The sequence below is a fragment of the Perca flavescens genome, chromosome 16, assembly GCF_004354835.1.
Source record: "Perca flavescens isolate YP-PL-M2 chromosome 16, PFLA_1.0, whole genome shotgun sequence".
NCBI classification, from domain to species: Eukaryota; Metazoa; Chordata; class Actinopteri; order Perciformes; family Percidae; genus Perca; species Perca flavescens.
The window spans coordinates 26199292-26211953 of record NC_041346.1 but is presented as its reverse complement, the minus strand read 5'-3'; the positions used below and the strand labels follow the sequence as shown (position 1 = coordinate 26211953).

Genomic DNA, 12662 nt, shown 5'->3' with positions numbered 1-12662 from the left:
TGTCCCTCAGAAATGTTGTGTTGGAGTAGAAGTATAAAGTAGCATCAAACAGAAAATAAAGTATAAATACCTCAGAATTTTACTTAAGTACAGTACTTAATGAAATGTAATTATTAAACAATCTAAATTCTACTTTTAAACCACCCTCAATGCTGTTAATGTCTTCAAACATACAAAACAAGTTGTATGTTACTGATGATTGCCATCTTGTGGACAGTTAATGATATAGTCAGTACTGAAGAGCACAGAGCCTTTATTTTATCACTTTGATAAAAGTGCTGTGATAAAAACCAACTCTAAAAAGTGGGATAACCATTTTAAAGACCAAAAAGTTATTTGGGAATTTTTTTTAAGTATTGTACTTTGTACATTTTGGAGGTACTTTCTTTTCTTTTATTTTCTTTTTTTTTATATTTTGTGCTACTTTCTATTTCTACTCTATTACATTTTGGAGGAAAATATTGCTTCTACTACACTACATTAATTTTTAAACTTTAGTGCACATTAATGCATCATTAATTTGAATCCAGTAATATGATACATTATTCTAAAATGGGCCATTCTGCATAATGACTTTACTTTAAATATATTTTGATGCTAATACTTTTGTACTCATACTTAAGTACGATTTTGAATGCAGGACCTTTACTTGTAACAGAGTATAGCTTCTTTAACTTACGTAAAAGATCTGAGTACTTCTTCCACAGCTGGTATTAATGAATAATTATTTACCGTTTACTGTAAGTTTTATATGATGTAATTTGTAGTAAATGAGCTAAAAATGCAATAACATTGGTAGAAGAAAGCGCATTTTTAATTCCAGTACATTTTTAGCCTATATTAGCCATGTCCATTGGGCAAGATAATGATTTACAGAAGGTCTGCCAGACTAGTTTATACATGAGGACATGTTCTGCCCAGGTATAACCTATAAAACCCCTCCGCAACTCCTCCAGTCTTTCATTTCCCATGTAGTATCCCTGTCACGCTGCAAGACAGACGTAAACAGGTGCAAGGTTGACATTTTCATAGTAAGTGTGGATCACAAGTTAAGAAAAGCAGATCTTTAATACAATATGCTGAACTTTCTGACGATTAAAGTAGCACATTAGGCCATAAAAATGTGTTATTAGGGGGTAAAGGGGTGATAAATGTGCTATTTATGCATTTCGTTTTCCTCATCACCAGTTCACTGCTAAAGCTTAATATTTAATATAGGATTTATTTGATACTAAAAACCAAACTGAACACTTCTTCAACTTCTTATCTGCATTTGACAGACTTATAGACATACTCATGGCATCAGATAGGCTACCAGCAAAACATTGTATTTAGACCTGGCAAAAAAAAAAAAAGCAGAGGTATTTACTTCATGCGGCTGCATTTTTTTTTACAGTTCAAATTCATCACAGGGCTACAATTTATTAACCCAGATTAACCCATGTATTGTTTGTGCCAAACGCAAGGGTTCAGCCAGTGTGAACAGATACAAGACAAATTTACCTCCCTGCATGTTGCAAATGCTTCAGATGAAACACTGGAAGACCAGTTTTCTATTTCAAGATTGCGCTGAGCATGGAGACTCAACTGGAGCACGCCCGGCTTAGAATGTGATCAACAGAGCAGCGCTGAGTCGTAGTGAGAGGCGAAAGCAGATTTATCAACATATTACAACAATGGATGCTTTGACTGAAGATGTGGCACGGTCGGATATGGACACTGAGATGACAGCGTTGACACCTGAGGATATTACTGAACAAAACCTCGAGGGCAGTGATGAAGTGGAAATCCTTAGAAACAGGTACAGATCAGTAATTCTTAATATTGTATTCTGGATTTATTACAGCAGCTCAGAGCCAAATGTGATGAGGTTTGCTTTATAGTTGTATTTTCCCAAAATAAGTTGGATCCTTTCCCGTATGAAATGAAATTCCATAAGTGACACTAACCTGTCTGTGCATTTGACTGAGTGTTTAAGGGCATGTATATACACTCAGTTGTTGTCAGTTTATTAGGTACACCTCGCTAAAACTAATGCAGTCTAAAACAAAAATAATAGAAACACCTGTCAGTATAACACAATGTAGTTCAACAGCAACTCAAACTGTAGCCTCCAACATTATCATTAAGTTTAATCAACACATTTTTAGAGCTAATAACCTTCATCAAGGGAGGAGTTATTGCATGACTGTTATATTAGACTGCATTAGTTTTAGCTAGTTGTGAGTGTGTGAAAGGGTGTGAAAGTGAGAGAAGGACACATACAGGTCAACATAGATATAATCAGCTAAATACTGATAAAATGCCAGTAATTTTTGCTGCTACATGATCATTTTACAAAAATGAATCACAAGGCTATCTAAAAATGTAATTTCTAATGTCAAGATATTTTCTAATCCAGTCAACTGAAAAGTGTCAACAGTAATTAAGTAAGACATTTAAGGCTCCTCTTTGGCTGACTTGATTAGTTTTTCTTGATCTGAGTGATCTTGAATTTCAGAACACCTGAATAAACTCGAAGTTACTTCTGTCACACGTGGATGAAACATTCGATTAGATGTCATTTGTTTATCTTGCTGCCATCTTGTTTCTCCGCCTTCAGCTTACGCGAGGCCGTCCACAATGACAACGTCCGGCCCAAGATGCAGTGCCTGATGATGGACTCTTCCTTCTCTATGGTAACTATGCAAGGCGAGGACAGCGGGATCGCGTGGGAGACTACCCCTAGTCGCTGCACCACGCCTTGGGCATCCGAAGCTGGAAACTTTACTGTGGATCTCAGCTCTCCGGTTGCAGTGCGGCCTGCAACACCTGGCTCTGTTCCAGCAGGGAAGATTATCTTTGTCATGGACGAGGAGTTGATTTCAAGACGGAAGAAAACTAAAGAGAGGGTAAATCAGAAGAGCAAAGGCGACAGACTACGGGAAGTTGCAGAAAGTTCTGGGAACATCTCCGGAAGGCCGGAGTTAGTAGAATTCTCGCAGCCAAATGTGAAAACCGAGGAAGGAGACGAAGAGGAGGTGAATGATCCTCGGGTAGATAAAGAGCAAAAGCTATTCAGGTTAGTGTCCGAGGGCTCTGAAATCCTCAACATCGTTGTTCCTCCAAAATTTGCTTCTGTGGATGAAGAGGAGAGCAAAGAAATGGTGGACAACCTTTCTTATCTGGAGGAGAGCCTTCTTCCTAAAGCCAGTGAAGAGACTCATGATAACGAGCTGGTGTTCACGGGACTAGATGCAGCAGGAGGTGACCAGGTCAAGCCCCCATCTTCCATAAGTACAAATGTAATGGATCCACCAGGGGCTCCAGTGGCCAGACCTCTGGGCAGAGGAGCTGCTGGCAATGTGGACTACTTTGAGGCGTTCACCATGGTTGATGCTGAGGCTCCAGGAAGTCCTGCTGTGATCGCACAGGGACTGGTGGAGCAAGAAACAGAGGCAGAAGCTGCCACTGAGATCCAGGACACCGAGAAACCTGTGCAGTCTGAAGACAACACCACTGCAACCATAACTGTGGATGATGACAATTTAGGCACAATCAGCCTTGAGGAAATCAACAGCGATCTTCTAGATGAAGTCTTCTACGGCGGTACAGACAACTATGTCATGAAAACTCTAGACAAGGAAGACGAATGTGATGCGCCTTCAAGGCTCCCTTCAAAACCGAGCGGTTCGAATTTGTTCGGGAGCCAAGAGGACATCCTGACTCCAATCTTTCTACCAGAAGGACCACGCAAAATTATCGACCAAATTTTGCTGGAGGAGCCCAAAGCCATGGCTTTCCTTTACACTGACCTGTACGAGGAAGCAATCGGCAGTCGGAAAAAAGAAGAGGATACAGAAAGTATGACGTCTGAGAAGTCTTTTCACAGCAGGCATTCGGACCGGGAGGCCAGGGGATATTTAGAGAAATATGTCCTTATAGATGAGACTCCTGCGGTGGAAGTCGAACCAACCGATGAAGAGGAATGCCCAGAGGAAGGTCCTCGGGTATTGTCCCAAGATTTGTATGATTTTGGCGATCTGCTGTCCGAGCCTGAAAAAGGTGAGATGCAAAATACAGAGGAGGAAATCACAGACTTCTTGAGGACCTGTGACAATTCTTCTCCATGTGATGTAGACCCATTCCCTCAATCCCTCAAAGAGGATGAAACCCAATCAACTACAAAAACTAAAGTCAAGACGGACAAAAATGTCTCCATCAAGGTAGAAAAGGTCGCTAAAATCCCAGAAGATCCACTTAGCGTCTCAAGCTTCGAGCTTCTCTCAGAGGAACTCGACTGGGAAAGCGTAGATGATCGTGAAGCTCTGGACGAGAAAGAGACAGTCAGTACAGATCAGGAACTGTGGAAAAAAGATTTGGAAATGCAAAGGCCAGTTGCCCCCCCAAGGAGAAAGGCCACATCCGTTCCTAAGGCATGTCTGGACCTCACACCTCTGACCCCAGTTGATGACATTATGCAGGAAAAAGAAGAGGCTGGTGGAAAGGAACAGAGGGTGGAGGAGAAAGAGACCGCATCACCGGCAGAGCCTGCCGACGAGGGAGATGCAGATGAAGAGGAAACGATGCAACCCTTCTCCGATGTTGCCCTATTCGAAAATGCCCTGGCTGCAGTGGAGTCCCCACAAACTGAAAGTGTAGAAGATTGCATCGAAACAGCTGCGAGAAACACAAATCCAGCTGCAGCCCAGGAAAAAGAAAGTCAAACAGTAGAAGAAAAGGAAACAAGCGAGACTGAAGCAGCTTTAAAACAAACTGAACCAGAAGGAGTAGAGATTCAGTCCTCAGAATCAGCTAAAACAGAGAGTCCAGAGAAACAAGGCGATCATTCAACTGAACCAGCTAAAGACAAAGGACAGTGTGTAATACTTTAACTGTTCTTAACAGGTTTATTGTCAAGTGCCTTGCTGGTGTGTCTTCATTCAAGGTCTTAAAATCGCAGTAGAATCATCCTACAATCAACTGAGGTAAATTCTTAAAACATCATATATTAAAAGTGCCAAATAGCTTACAATATATTTATAATTTGTACCCATTTGTACCTGGCTGTACTCATACGGCATGAAGTCAACAATCCTATCTAAAACAGTTGATCAAATATCCATAAAAGAATATTTTCCTTTGTTTACTCAGTGTGAATGGGTGGAAGTAGTGCATGAATCATAGCGTGTTTGAAGGGAGATGTTTGGGTCACGAGTGGGAATTAAAACAGGTGAAAGTGCATGTGTCGGTGTTGGTGTGACGTTAGTACGGATCTTCAGCTATAAATAAGCCTCTCTGGCTGTTAACCTGACACCTTGTCTCAACTAGGAGTCTGTGTACCTTCTTGTAAACTGTAAAAAAAAAAAAAAAAAAAAAAAAAATAACATGCATGTTCGTTGTTTAATTCTTGATGTTTTCCGACATAACTACAATTAATGTTAAATTAAAACATTTAACTATGTGCATCTGCTTCTGTATTATCCACCACATATCAACAAACACTGATGTGTATGACCATGCATGCTTTTTGGAGCCAATCAAATGAGCTGTTTTTAGACTGGACAGTGCAGTATTTACCCAACACGTGGGCATTAAAGCTGGTTTATGGCAGGCATTATTTGCAGATACAGTTGCCTCTAGGCCTGAATCCAGTGGATCCCATCAGAGTAATGGTTGTGTTTGAAGGCTTTTTTGGACCTTTTATTATCAGATTAAATGCTCTTTGGCGTGTTACTTATTTTCCTTTTTAAATCACCTTTTTTTCCACATCACATGTGGCAGCTGTGAGACTCAAGGTCATAGAAGTACAGTAGATATAGCGGATTGGCTAATTCTCACAGCTAATAATCACATTTCCCTAATTAAATTAATTAAACAATTGTTAAAATGAAGATGCTGTTCAACTTGGCAAAATAAGATTTTCTAAGTTTTTGTTTTGTTGATATATGTGCCTAATGCCCTAATTTAAAGATAACTGACATGTATAGCTAGCTTTTTGTATACATTTAAAACAGTATTAATAAAAACAAAAGAACTCAGTCACGCCTGAAATACTTAATAACTTTATTAGAAATAAATAACTATTTGTAAACCAGTTTGCGGTCTTTCTAGTTGTTGTGTTTCTATACTAGAAGTCCCTACTCGGCGCTGTGTAGTCTCCATAGATATATATCTATGTGTAGTCTCCAGCATGGCCTTGAGTAGGCTACTTGTGCTGCATTCACGTGCTCCTCGGATGGTCCATATTTCCGAGTTCAGTGTGTTTGTGAGCTTTAATCGTAATGTGGGGGAAAACATGGGCGCTACAACAAAGTTGTGTTATATTTTATTGTTCAGAGCGTTTAAACAATAGATGTTTCCAGTATTACTTTCCAGATTGAAGCTGTAGGCTACATTATGTGTCAGTGACTTTGTCCCAGACTCCAGGCAGTCACAAGTACATTCCCTAATACCAGTGGTTTTAAACCTCTAAAATATTGCTTTATTTGACTTGTTATCAGAGTTAATGCTAATAATTACATTTTCTAACGAAGCTAGGTCCATTATTCTACGTTGATTGGAATGTAAATGGACCTTCTATCCATTTTATTTCTATGTCTAAATCGCTCTACGTGGAAAGCAGCTAACGGTTAAACAGTTATTCCGACGCCACTTAAATGCAGCATTGGATAAGTTAGCTTTTTGCTAACTCTGCAATGGACAATGTCCCCAGTTTTTGTTCGTCACTCTCTTCCGAAGAAAACGGACCAGAAACCGGTGACAGCTCGTCGACGGAAGATGGATTAGTCGACGCTTTTGGCGACCTGGCTGCCCTCCCTGTCGAGGTTGGCGAGAGAAGACCGACGTGTTTACGTTGCCGGTGAGCTGAATTAAAGTGAAGCTATAATGCTAGCTAGCTAACACGTTAACGTTAAAGTGGTTGGACCGTTGTATTTTACATCCATGGGTTGGACCAGGCAGGAAAGGAGTCCTTCTCTTCCTCCTCCTTCCCTCCTTCTCAAGTATCTGGCATGCTTTAATGAGAGAACAGATTATTGTCGTTACAGAGAAGCTGAAGAGACCAGCTGAAACAAAGAGATTGGGGCTATAGGCTGGGAAGTATCTGGGCAATCACAGCTTCACGTCTGCAACTTTCCTCCCATGTAGTCGCCCTGAGAAGGTGTGTCTCTGTCCTTTTCTTCCACCACAACCCCTGGAGGTCTCCACATGTCTGTACGTAGTGCAGCATCCTGCAGAGGTGAGTTACTACATGTCAAATATGACATCAATTTTTTTTCATATATTGCGTTTTCATGTAGTCATATTATTTTCTTTATGTGTTCTGTATAATATTGTGAAATTATTATTATTTAGGTGGAGGCTTCATTGGGTTTTCTGCCTCTCTCAGGACTGTACATTGTTATATTTGTTTGTTTGTCATTTTTAATTGTGCAAAAAAAAAAACAACGTCATAAACTAACATGTTCATAATCAAATCTGTTTTAAAACAATAGTGAGGTGCACATATGTCCAATGGAATGATTCCTCCTGTTCATACTAGATATAAAGAGATCCCTGTACTTCAGATTTGATATTGTGCAAACAGAGCTTTATGCCACTCCTCATACATATGTAATCGTTACAGGTAACCTGTTTATATTTTTGACATTGTGCATATTTTTCGATTTGCACCTTATACCTTTGTACTGCAACTGCTGCACAACATTTTCCTTCGGGATAAATAAAGTTCTATCTTACATTATTTTGTCACTTACTGTAGCTCATCCTCCTAGTTTATTTCTTTTTATCTGACCAATTATCTTCATTTGCACCTTCTATATCCTTGTACTTCTAAAACCCAAATCGCTCCTGCCGATGAGATGTAAAGTATGCACTTTTAAAAAAAAAAAAACTTTTAATCAAACATGCCAGCTCATGACAATCATTAGCACATCTTTATGAGAGGCTCATTGTTAAGATCAACTATTCTAACCTCTAGTGTACTTTCAGGAGAGCAGAGTACTTCGCACAGTGCCGCTACTTGCAGCTTGTTTGCCACAAGAAAAGTGCAATGTCATAGTGGGAAGGAGATTCAACGAGGAAAAGTAAGCTGTGTTTCTTGTTAGCACACTGATTCCACAACATACGCAACACCATTGTCACTGAGTTCTGTAATAGATTTAGTTTTTGTCTCCCATCGTTTCTCCTCTCAGGCACCCAGAGCTGGCAGCGGTGTGTCGGGACAGCAGGACGCTGATACTATACCCAGGTCCCAAATCTCAGAACCTGGAGGAATTAGTGCAATACCAGGAAGTAGGCACTTTAAAACACAATGTGATCATCATAGATGGCACCTGGAGCCAGGCCAAGAACATGTTTCTCAAAAACAGCCTGTTCCACCTGCCTAAACAGGTGTGTATAACTGTGTTGTCACATTATAACAGGTTAGATTCAAAGATTCAAAATCCTTTATTAATACCACAATGGGGACATTGGATAGGGGGATAGTGCAAAAAACTACAAAACGTTAGTGGATGTTAAGTTAGGTGCGAAGAGAAAAGAGATTTAATGTTGTCAAAAAAGAGTTAACAAACCTTTGTTTTCCTGAAGCCAATAACAGATTTGCACGTTAAAAAGATCTTCGTTTATCAGCTTAAATCACAAAATCTTGCTGGAATAAAGTAGAGGGCCTTGTCCACCTGAGACGGTATACATTCTCTAATTACACCCACCGGTGGGAAAGCTGCTTTACCCACAAGAAATGACTCATTTGAAAATAAAGCAAAACAAAAAAAATTATTTTTAAATGTGGCCAAGTGAACACTGTGGACTAATCAGCAATTCTCGTCATGTCTTTTTATTTTCTAAGTAGTGTTTTGTGTTTTGGCTAAATGCAATCATAGACCAATTGGGTTTTTGAAGAGCACTGCGTGCCGTTTACTAATGTTGATTTCACAGTGGCTTTAATGTTGCTTTGGTGCATCTATTTTTACTCCTACTAAATCTTTTTTAGTTGTTTTTTATTAGCTCCTCAAGTTGTAAACCTTAAGATTTTTAGTCCTGGTTGATTTTACGACATCAGTGATTACTGGTGGTAGCAACAAATGCAGATTACTACTACAGGTCCCAGAATTTTGGGGGTAGCAACACTCGTTGAGCAGTTTTTGTTGTTGTCAGAAATACATCAGAAGACCGAGTGGTGTATCTGTTTACAGCACAGCCAAACAAACTTGAGTTGTTTTAATAAAGAAGTCAGTTAATAATAACTAACTGGAAGTTTTCCACGCAACACACAGGGCAAAGTCAAAGAGTTGGTTACCATTCTGAGAAGTTGGAGGTGTGACGACAGTCACTTGTAAACTCTTGGCCTAAATTGAACTGTGGCTGCTACTTTTTGTTCCGTTACTCCCTGTGATACTTAATATTTCACAATAAACGCCAGCCCATGTTTTCACCAGTTGAACGCTTTAAATGAGAAGCAGCATCAGCAGGAAATGTTTGGTTTAGCGTTAACTTAATACGGCTCTGAGACGGCTCCCCAGTGAGACGAGGTCCAGTAAAGCTGGATTATATTACTTATATTCATCCTGTACTTATTTATGTTTGTACTGTATTTTTGTTGACACTGCACTACAATATAATTTGTACAATCCATTTGAAACAATCTTTTTAACCTAATCTTACTTGTAACCTAATCTCACTTACTTCTACTTAATGGTTTATTTATTTCTTATTGTAGCTATGTTACTTTAACAATGGAAACTACTATAAAGAGAGTTAATTACTAGGGATGCACCAAATCCAGATTTTTGGGGTTTGGCCGAATACCGAATCCACTGGTTAAGATTCTGCCGAAACCGAATATCGAATCCTACTCCCATCCTCAGTCCATTAACACAGCGGGCCCGCTGTTTGTTCGGTGTAGGGCTAGCGAAGCTGGTTATGGTGGTCTGGTTAGCTGGGACTGTCCTTCCTTTGCCGTACCTGAAGTTGCTGCATTTTGGCTGCTGTCTGTAGATTCCTTCATGCACAACTCGTATTCTTTTGGATGTTTCACACGCAAATGTTTTAACAGCGGCCATGTTGTGTAATGTTTAGGGTCCTTGCCACCACGAGACAAATCGGTGTTGCAAATTGAACATGTAGCTCGACTTGAATGGCCTTCTTTTGACTGAAAGTGCTGCCAAACAACACTTTATCCGCTCACGAGTTCCATTTTCACTTCCTCACAGCCTACTGCATTGAACGGTCCACCTACGTAAACACCTTCCCGTAATCAATGGCGGCGTCCTTACGTCAACCAGCGTAGTGCTAGTGTAGGGTTTGGTTCGGTGGAAAAAAATTCTAAGGTTTGGCAGAAACCGAACCCCGAAAAAAACCCAATATTCGGCCGAAGCCGAATCCTGGATTCTGTACATCCCTGTTAATTACTAAATGTAAATACATTAAATTAAGACCTTAAATGGTATCAAAAATGGGGTTTAATTTCCTGAAAATTGTAAGCATTAAAACTTTAATGCATAAAAGCCATTGCCTGTTAAATGTCAGCAAAGAGCGAATAGCACACTTCCACTACTGATCACCTCCGCTTTGGTATATCAGGTGCAGCTCAGCAGGACTCTTTCCAGTCAGTATGTGATCCGCACACAACCCTCCAACATCTGTCTGTCCACGCTGGAATGTGCTGCTGTCGCCTTGTCCATCCTGGAGCAGAATGACCACATCCAAGAGGTGACGTGGGGAAATAGTTGTGTATTTTATATAGAGTTGGTTAATTACACCTTCAGCAGATACAAAGCAACATTAGCGATCATTTGAAGTCATGTTTGTGTCCACTAAGTAAATGTAAGTCCAATATCAAAGTCAAAGTATCTTTATTGGTCTCCCTAAGGAGAAATTAGTTTTGGACACACAGAGAAATTACTGCAAGAGTAACAATAGAGACACACAACAAACACAGGGTTAAAACCGGCTACTCAAAAAGCTGTGCAAATTACAAATTACCATTTTCTATAGGCTACTTGTGCAAAAAAAATAAAAATAAAATATTTACTCTCCCTTTAGCTCTGTTTTGATCCATACCAACTCCTAAGACAAATAAATGGCTTTTAAGCTGCCAAACGCTCCACTATGTCTAGCAGCCAACTTTGTGTCTGCTTATTGGTGGTGGACAGATAATGTGCAGTGTGGTTATCATCAGAGCTTTTTTGCTGAAAACAGCTGCCTGTGTCTGGACGGCTGATCTTAGTTTAGACTGAACCAAAACTGTAAAGTTGCAGGCCTTAAAAACAAAACCACCATCCAAAAGAACTTAGAAATGCTCTGTAGAGCTGGGAGGAACTGCAGAAAATCTCTGTAGGTTCGTTGCTATGTGCAACTCCTTACATACATGTGGTAATTTGATTCATTGTTAATTATAGCAGCTTTAAGACAAGAAGTGTGAAATCACTATAGATATATTACCAAAATACGTGTATGTACGTATGTGTTTGATGAATGATGTTTTTTTTTTTTGTTTCTGAGAAGTCCTCTGGAGCAAACGGAGGTTGCAATGTAAAATAAATACATTTCTTGTATTTTTCATCACCCTTCGCTTCCCCATTTGTGTGTCCAGGTTCTGCTGAGGCCCCTAAAAGCCTTGTGCTCCTTCCAGCTGCAGCACGGCGCTCAGATTCATCATAGCAAGGAGCATCTACTGAAGAACGGCATGTACGACAAACCCATGCCCAAGAACAAACGCAAGATAAAGAGGATGGAGAAACTCATCACCGACAACAGCGTTTGCCCGAGATGAGGGAGGGACTGAGCAGAGAAGCTCGACCAATCTCTGTACACCCAACTGTCTTATACGCTGCACAGGACTGTATCATCAGGGCAGCATGTAGCAGCATCAGGGCACAGACACGGAAACCACTGGACTTTTTTGGACTTTGTTTTGTTTTGCTGGTAAATTAATTTATGTATTTGTCATTCATTTAAAATAAATTAATGACACATTAAAGTTGTAGTTTAAATGTCATGGTCTGACAGTAAATCTGGTTTTATTGTTTTTAAAACAATGTACATGGTTCCTCCCTAAGTTTTATAAACACTAGTGGTTCTGTTGAGATTGACTTTACACATCTGGAAGGGCTGATGTTTTTGGTTATGTTACAAACTGAAAATACCTCTAAAACACATGATATTCCACGAAACCACATGCACAACAACACACATAATATAGCAGGAAAAGTGAGAATTGTATTGCACTGTATGTGACGTCAGGATTGTTGATGAATATACAGTAAGGTCACATTTTTACCTGTTATGTTTTTATAGTAAATCTGATTGCATAATGTCCTTCTATAATACAATAAATTTACATGGATAATATGTCTTATTTTCTAATCTTACGTTAGGTATCAAAGTTGCCATTTCTGATGCTGAGAACTGAATCAAATGATTTATAACTGCAATAAAATATAATATAACTCGACCTCATTGAATGTAAACCAGGCAGGTAAAGTATTTTTTTAATGTTGACATGATGGATTAATGGGGCCGTTTAGTGCCTTAGTCATACTGTATATCAAGTCAAACATCAGATCAAATAAGATGAACACAAGGTACCTATAATTGAACCCTTTCAGCCTCTCACCCTACTATCAAGTTCCAAGGAGGAGTAAACGATACAGAGCAGAAAGAATAGAAAGGATTTTAAA

The 12662-nt window shown here is 39.6% G+C and overlaps 2 protein-coding genes across 2 annotated transcripts; both read left to right on the top strand.

The window, feature by feature from the left end:
* The first annotated feature begins 1381 nt into the window (after positions 1-1381).
* Positions 1382-5367, top strand: si:ch1073-398f15.1 (cardiomyopathy-associated protein 5). Its single transcript, XM_028601734.1, has 2 exons — positions 1382-1801; positions 2603-5367. The coding sequence occupies exons 1-2, from the start codon at positions 1677-1679 to the stop codon at positions 4872-4874; spliced, it is 2397 nt and encodes a 798-aa protein (XP_028457535.1). The 5' UTR covers positions 1382-1676; the 3' UTR covers positions 4875-5367.
* Positions 5368-6214: 847 nt separating this feature from the next.
* dtwd2 (DTW motif tRNA-uridine aminocarboxypropyltransferase 2) lies at positions 6215-12333 on the top strand. Its single transcript, XM_028601768.1, has 6 exons — positions 6215-6841; positions 7129-7219; positions 7972-8066; positions 8175-8373; positions 10564-10692; positions 11576-12333. The coding sequence occupies exons 1-6, from the start codon at positions 6678-6680 to the stop codon at positions 11753-11755; spliced, it is 858 nt and encodes a 285-aa protein (XP_028457569.1). The 5' UTR covers positions 6215-6677; the 3' UTR covers positions 11756-12333.
* Positions 12334-12662: the final 329 nt, after the last annotated feature.

Bases quoted from the DNA above. Each gene is read 5' to 3' on its own strand.
- si:ch1073-398f15.1 (XM_028601734.1), top strand. From the start codon at position 1,677: ATGGATGCTTTGACTGAAGATGTGGCACGGTCGGATATGGACACTGAG. The intron at 1,802-2,602 runs GTACAGATCAGT...CTCCGCCTTCAG, and splicing joins GTGGAAATCCTTAGAAACAG to CTTACGCGAGGCCGTCCACA.
- dtwd2 (XM_028601768.1), top strand. From the start codon at position 6,678: ATGGACAATGTCCCCAGTTTTTGTTCGTCACTCTCTTCCGAAGAAAAC. The intron at 7,220-7,971 runs GTGAGTTACTAC...GTGTACTTTCAG, and splicing joins TAGTGCAGCATCCTGCAGAG to GAGAGCAGAGTACTTCGCAC. The intron at 10,693-11,575 runs GTGACGTGGGGA...TTGTGTGTCCAG, and splicing joins AGAATGACCACATCCAAGAG to GTTCTGCTGAGGCCCCTAAA.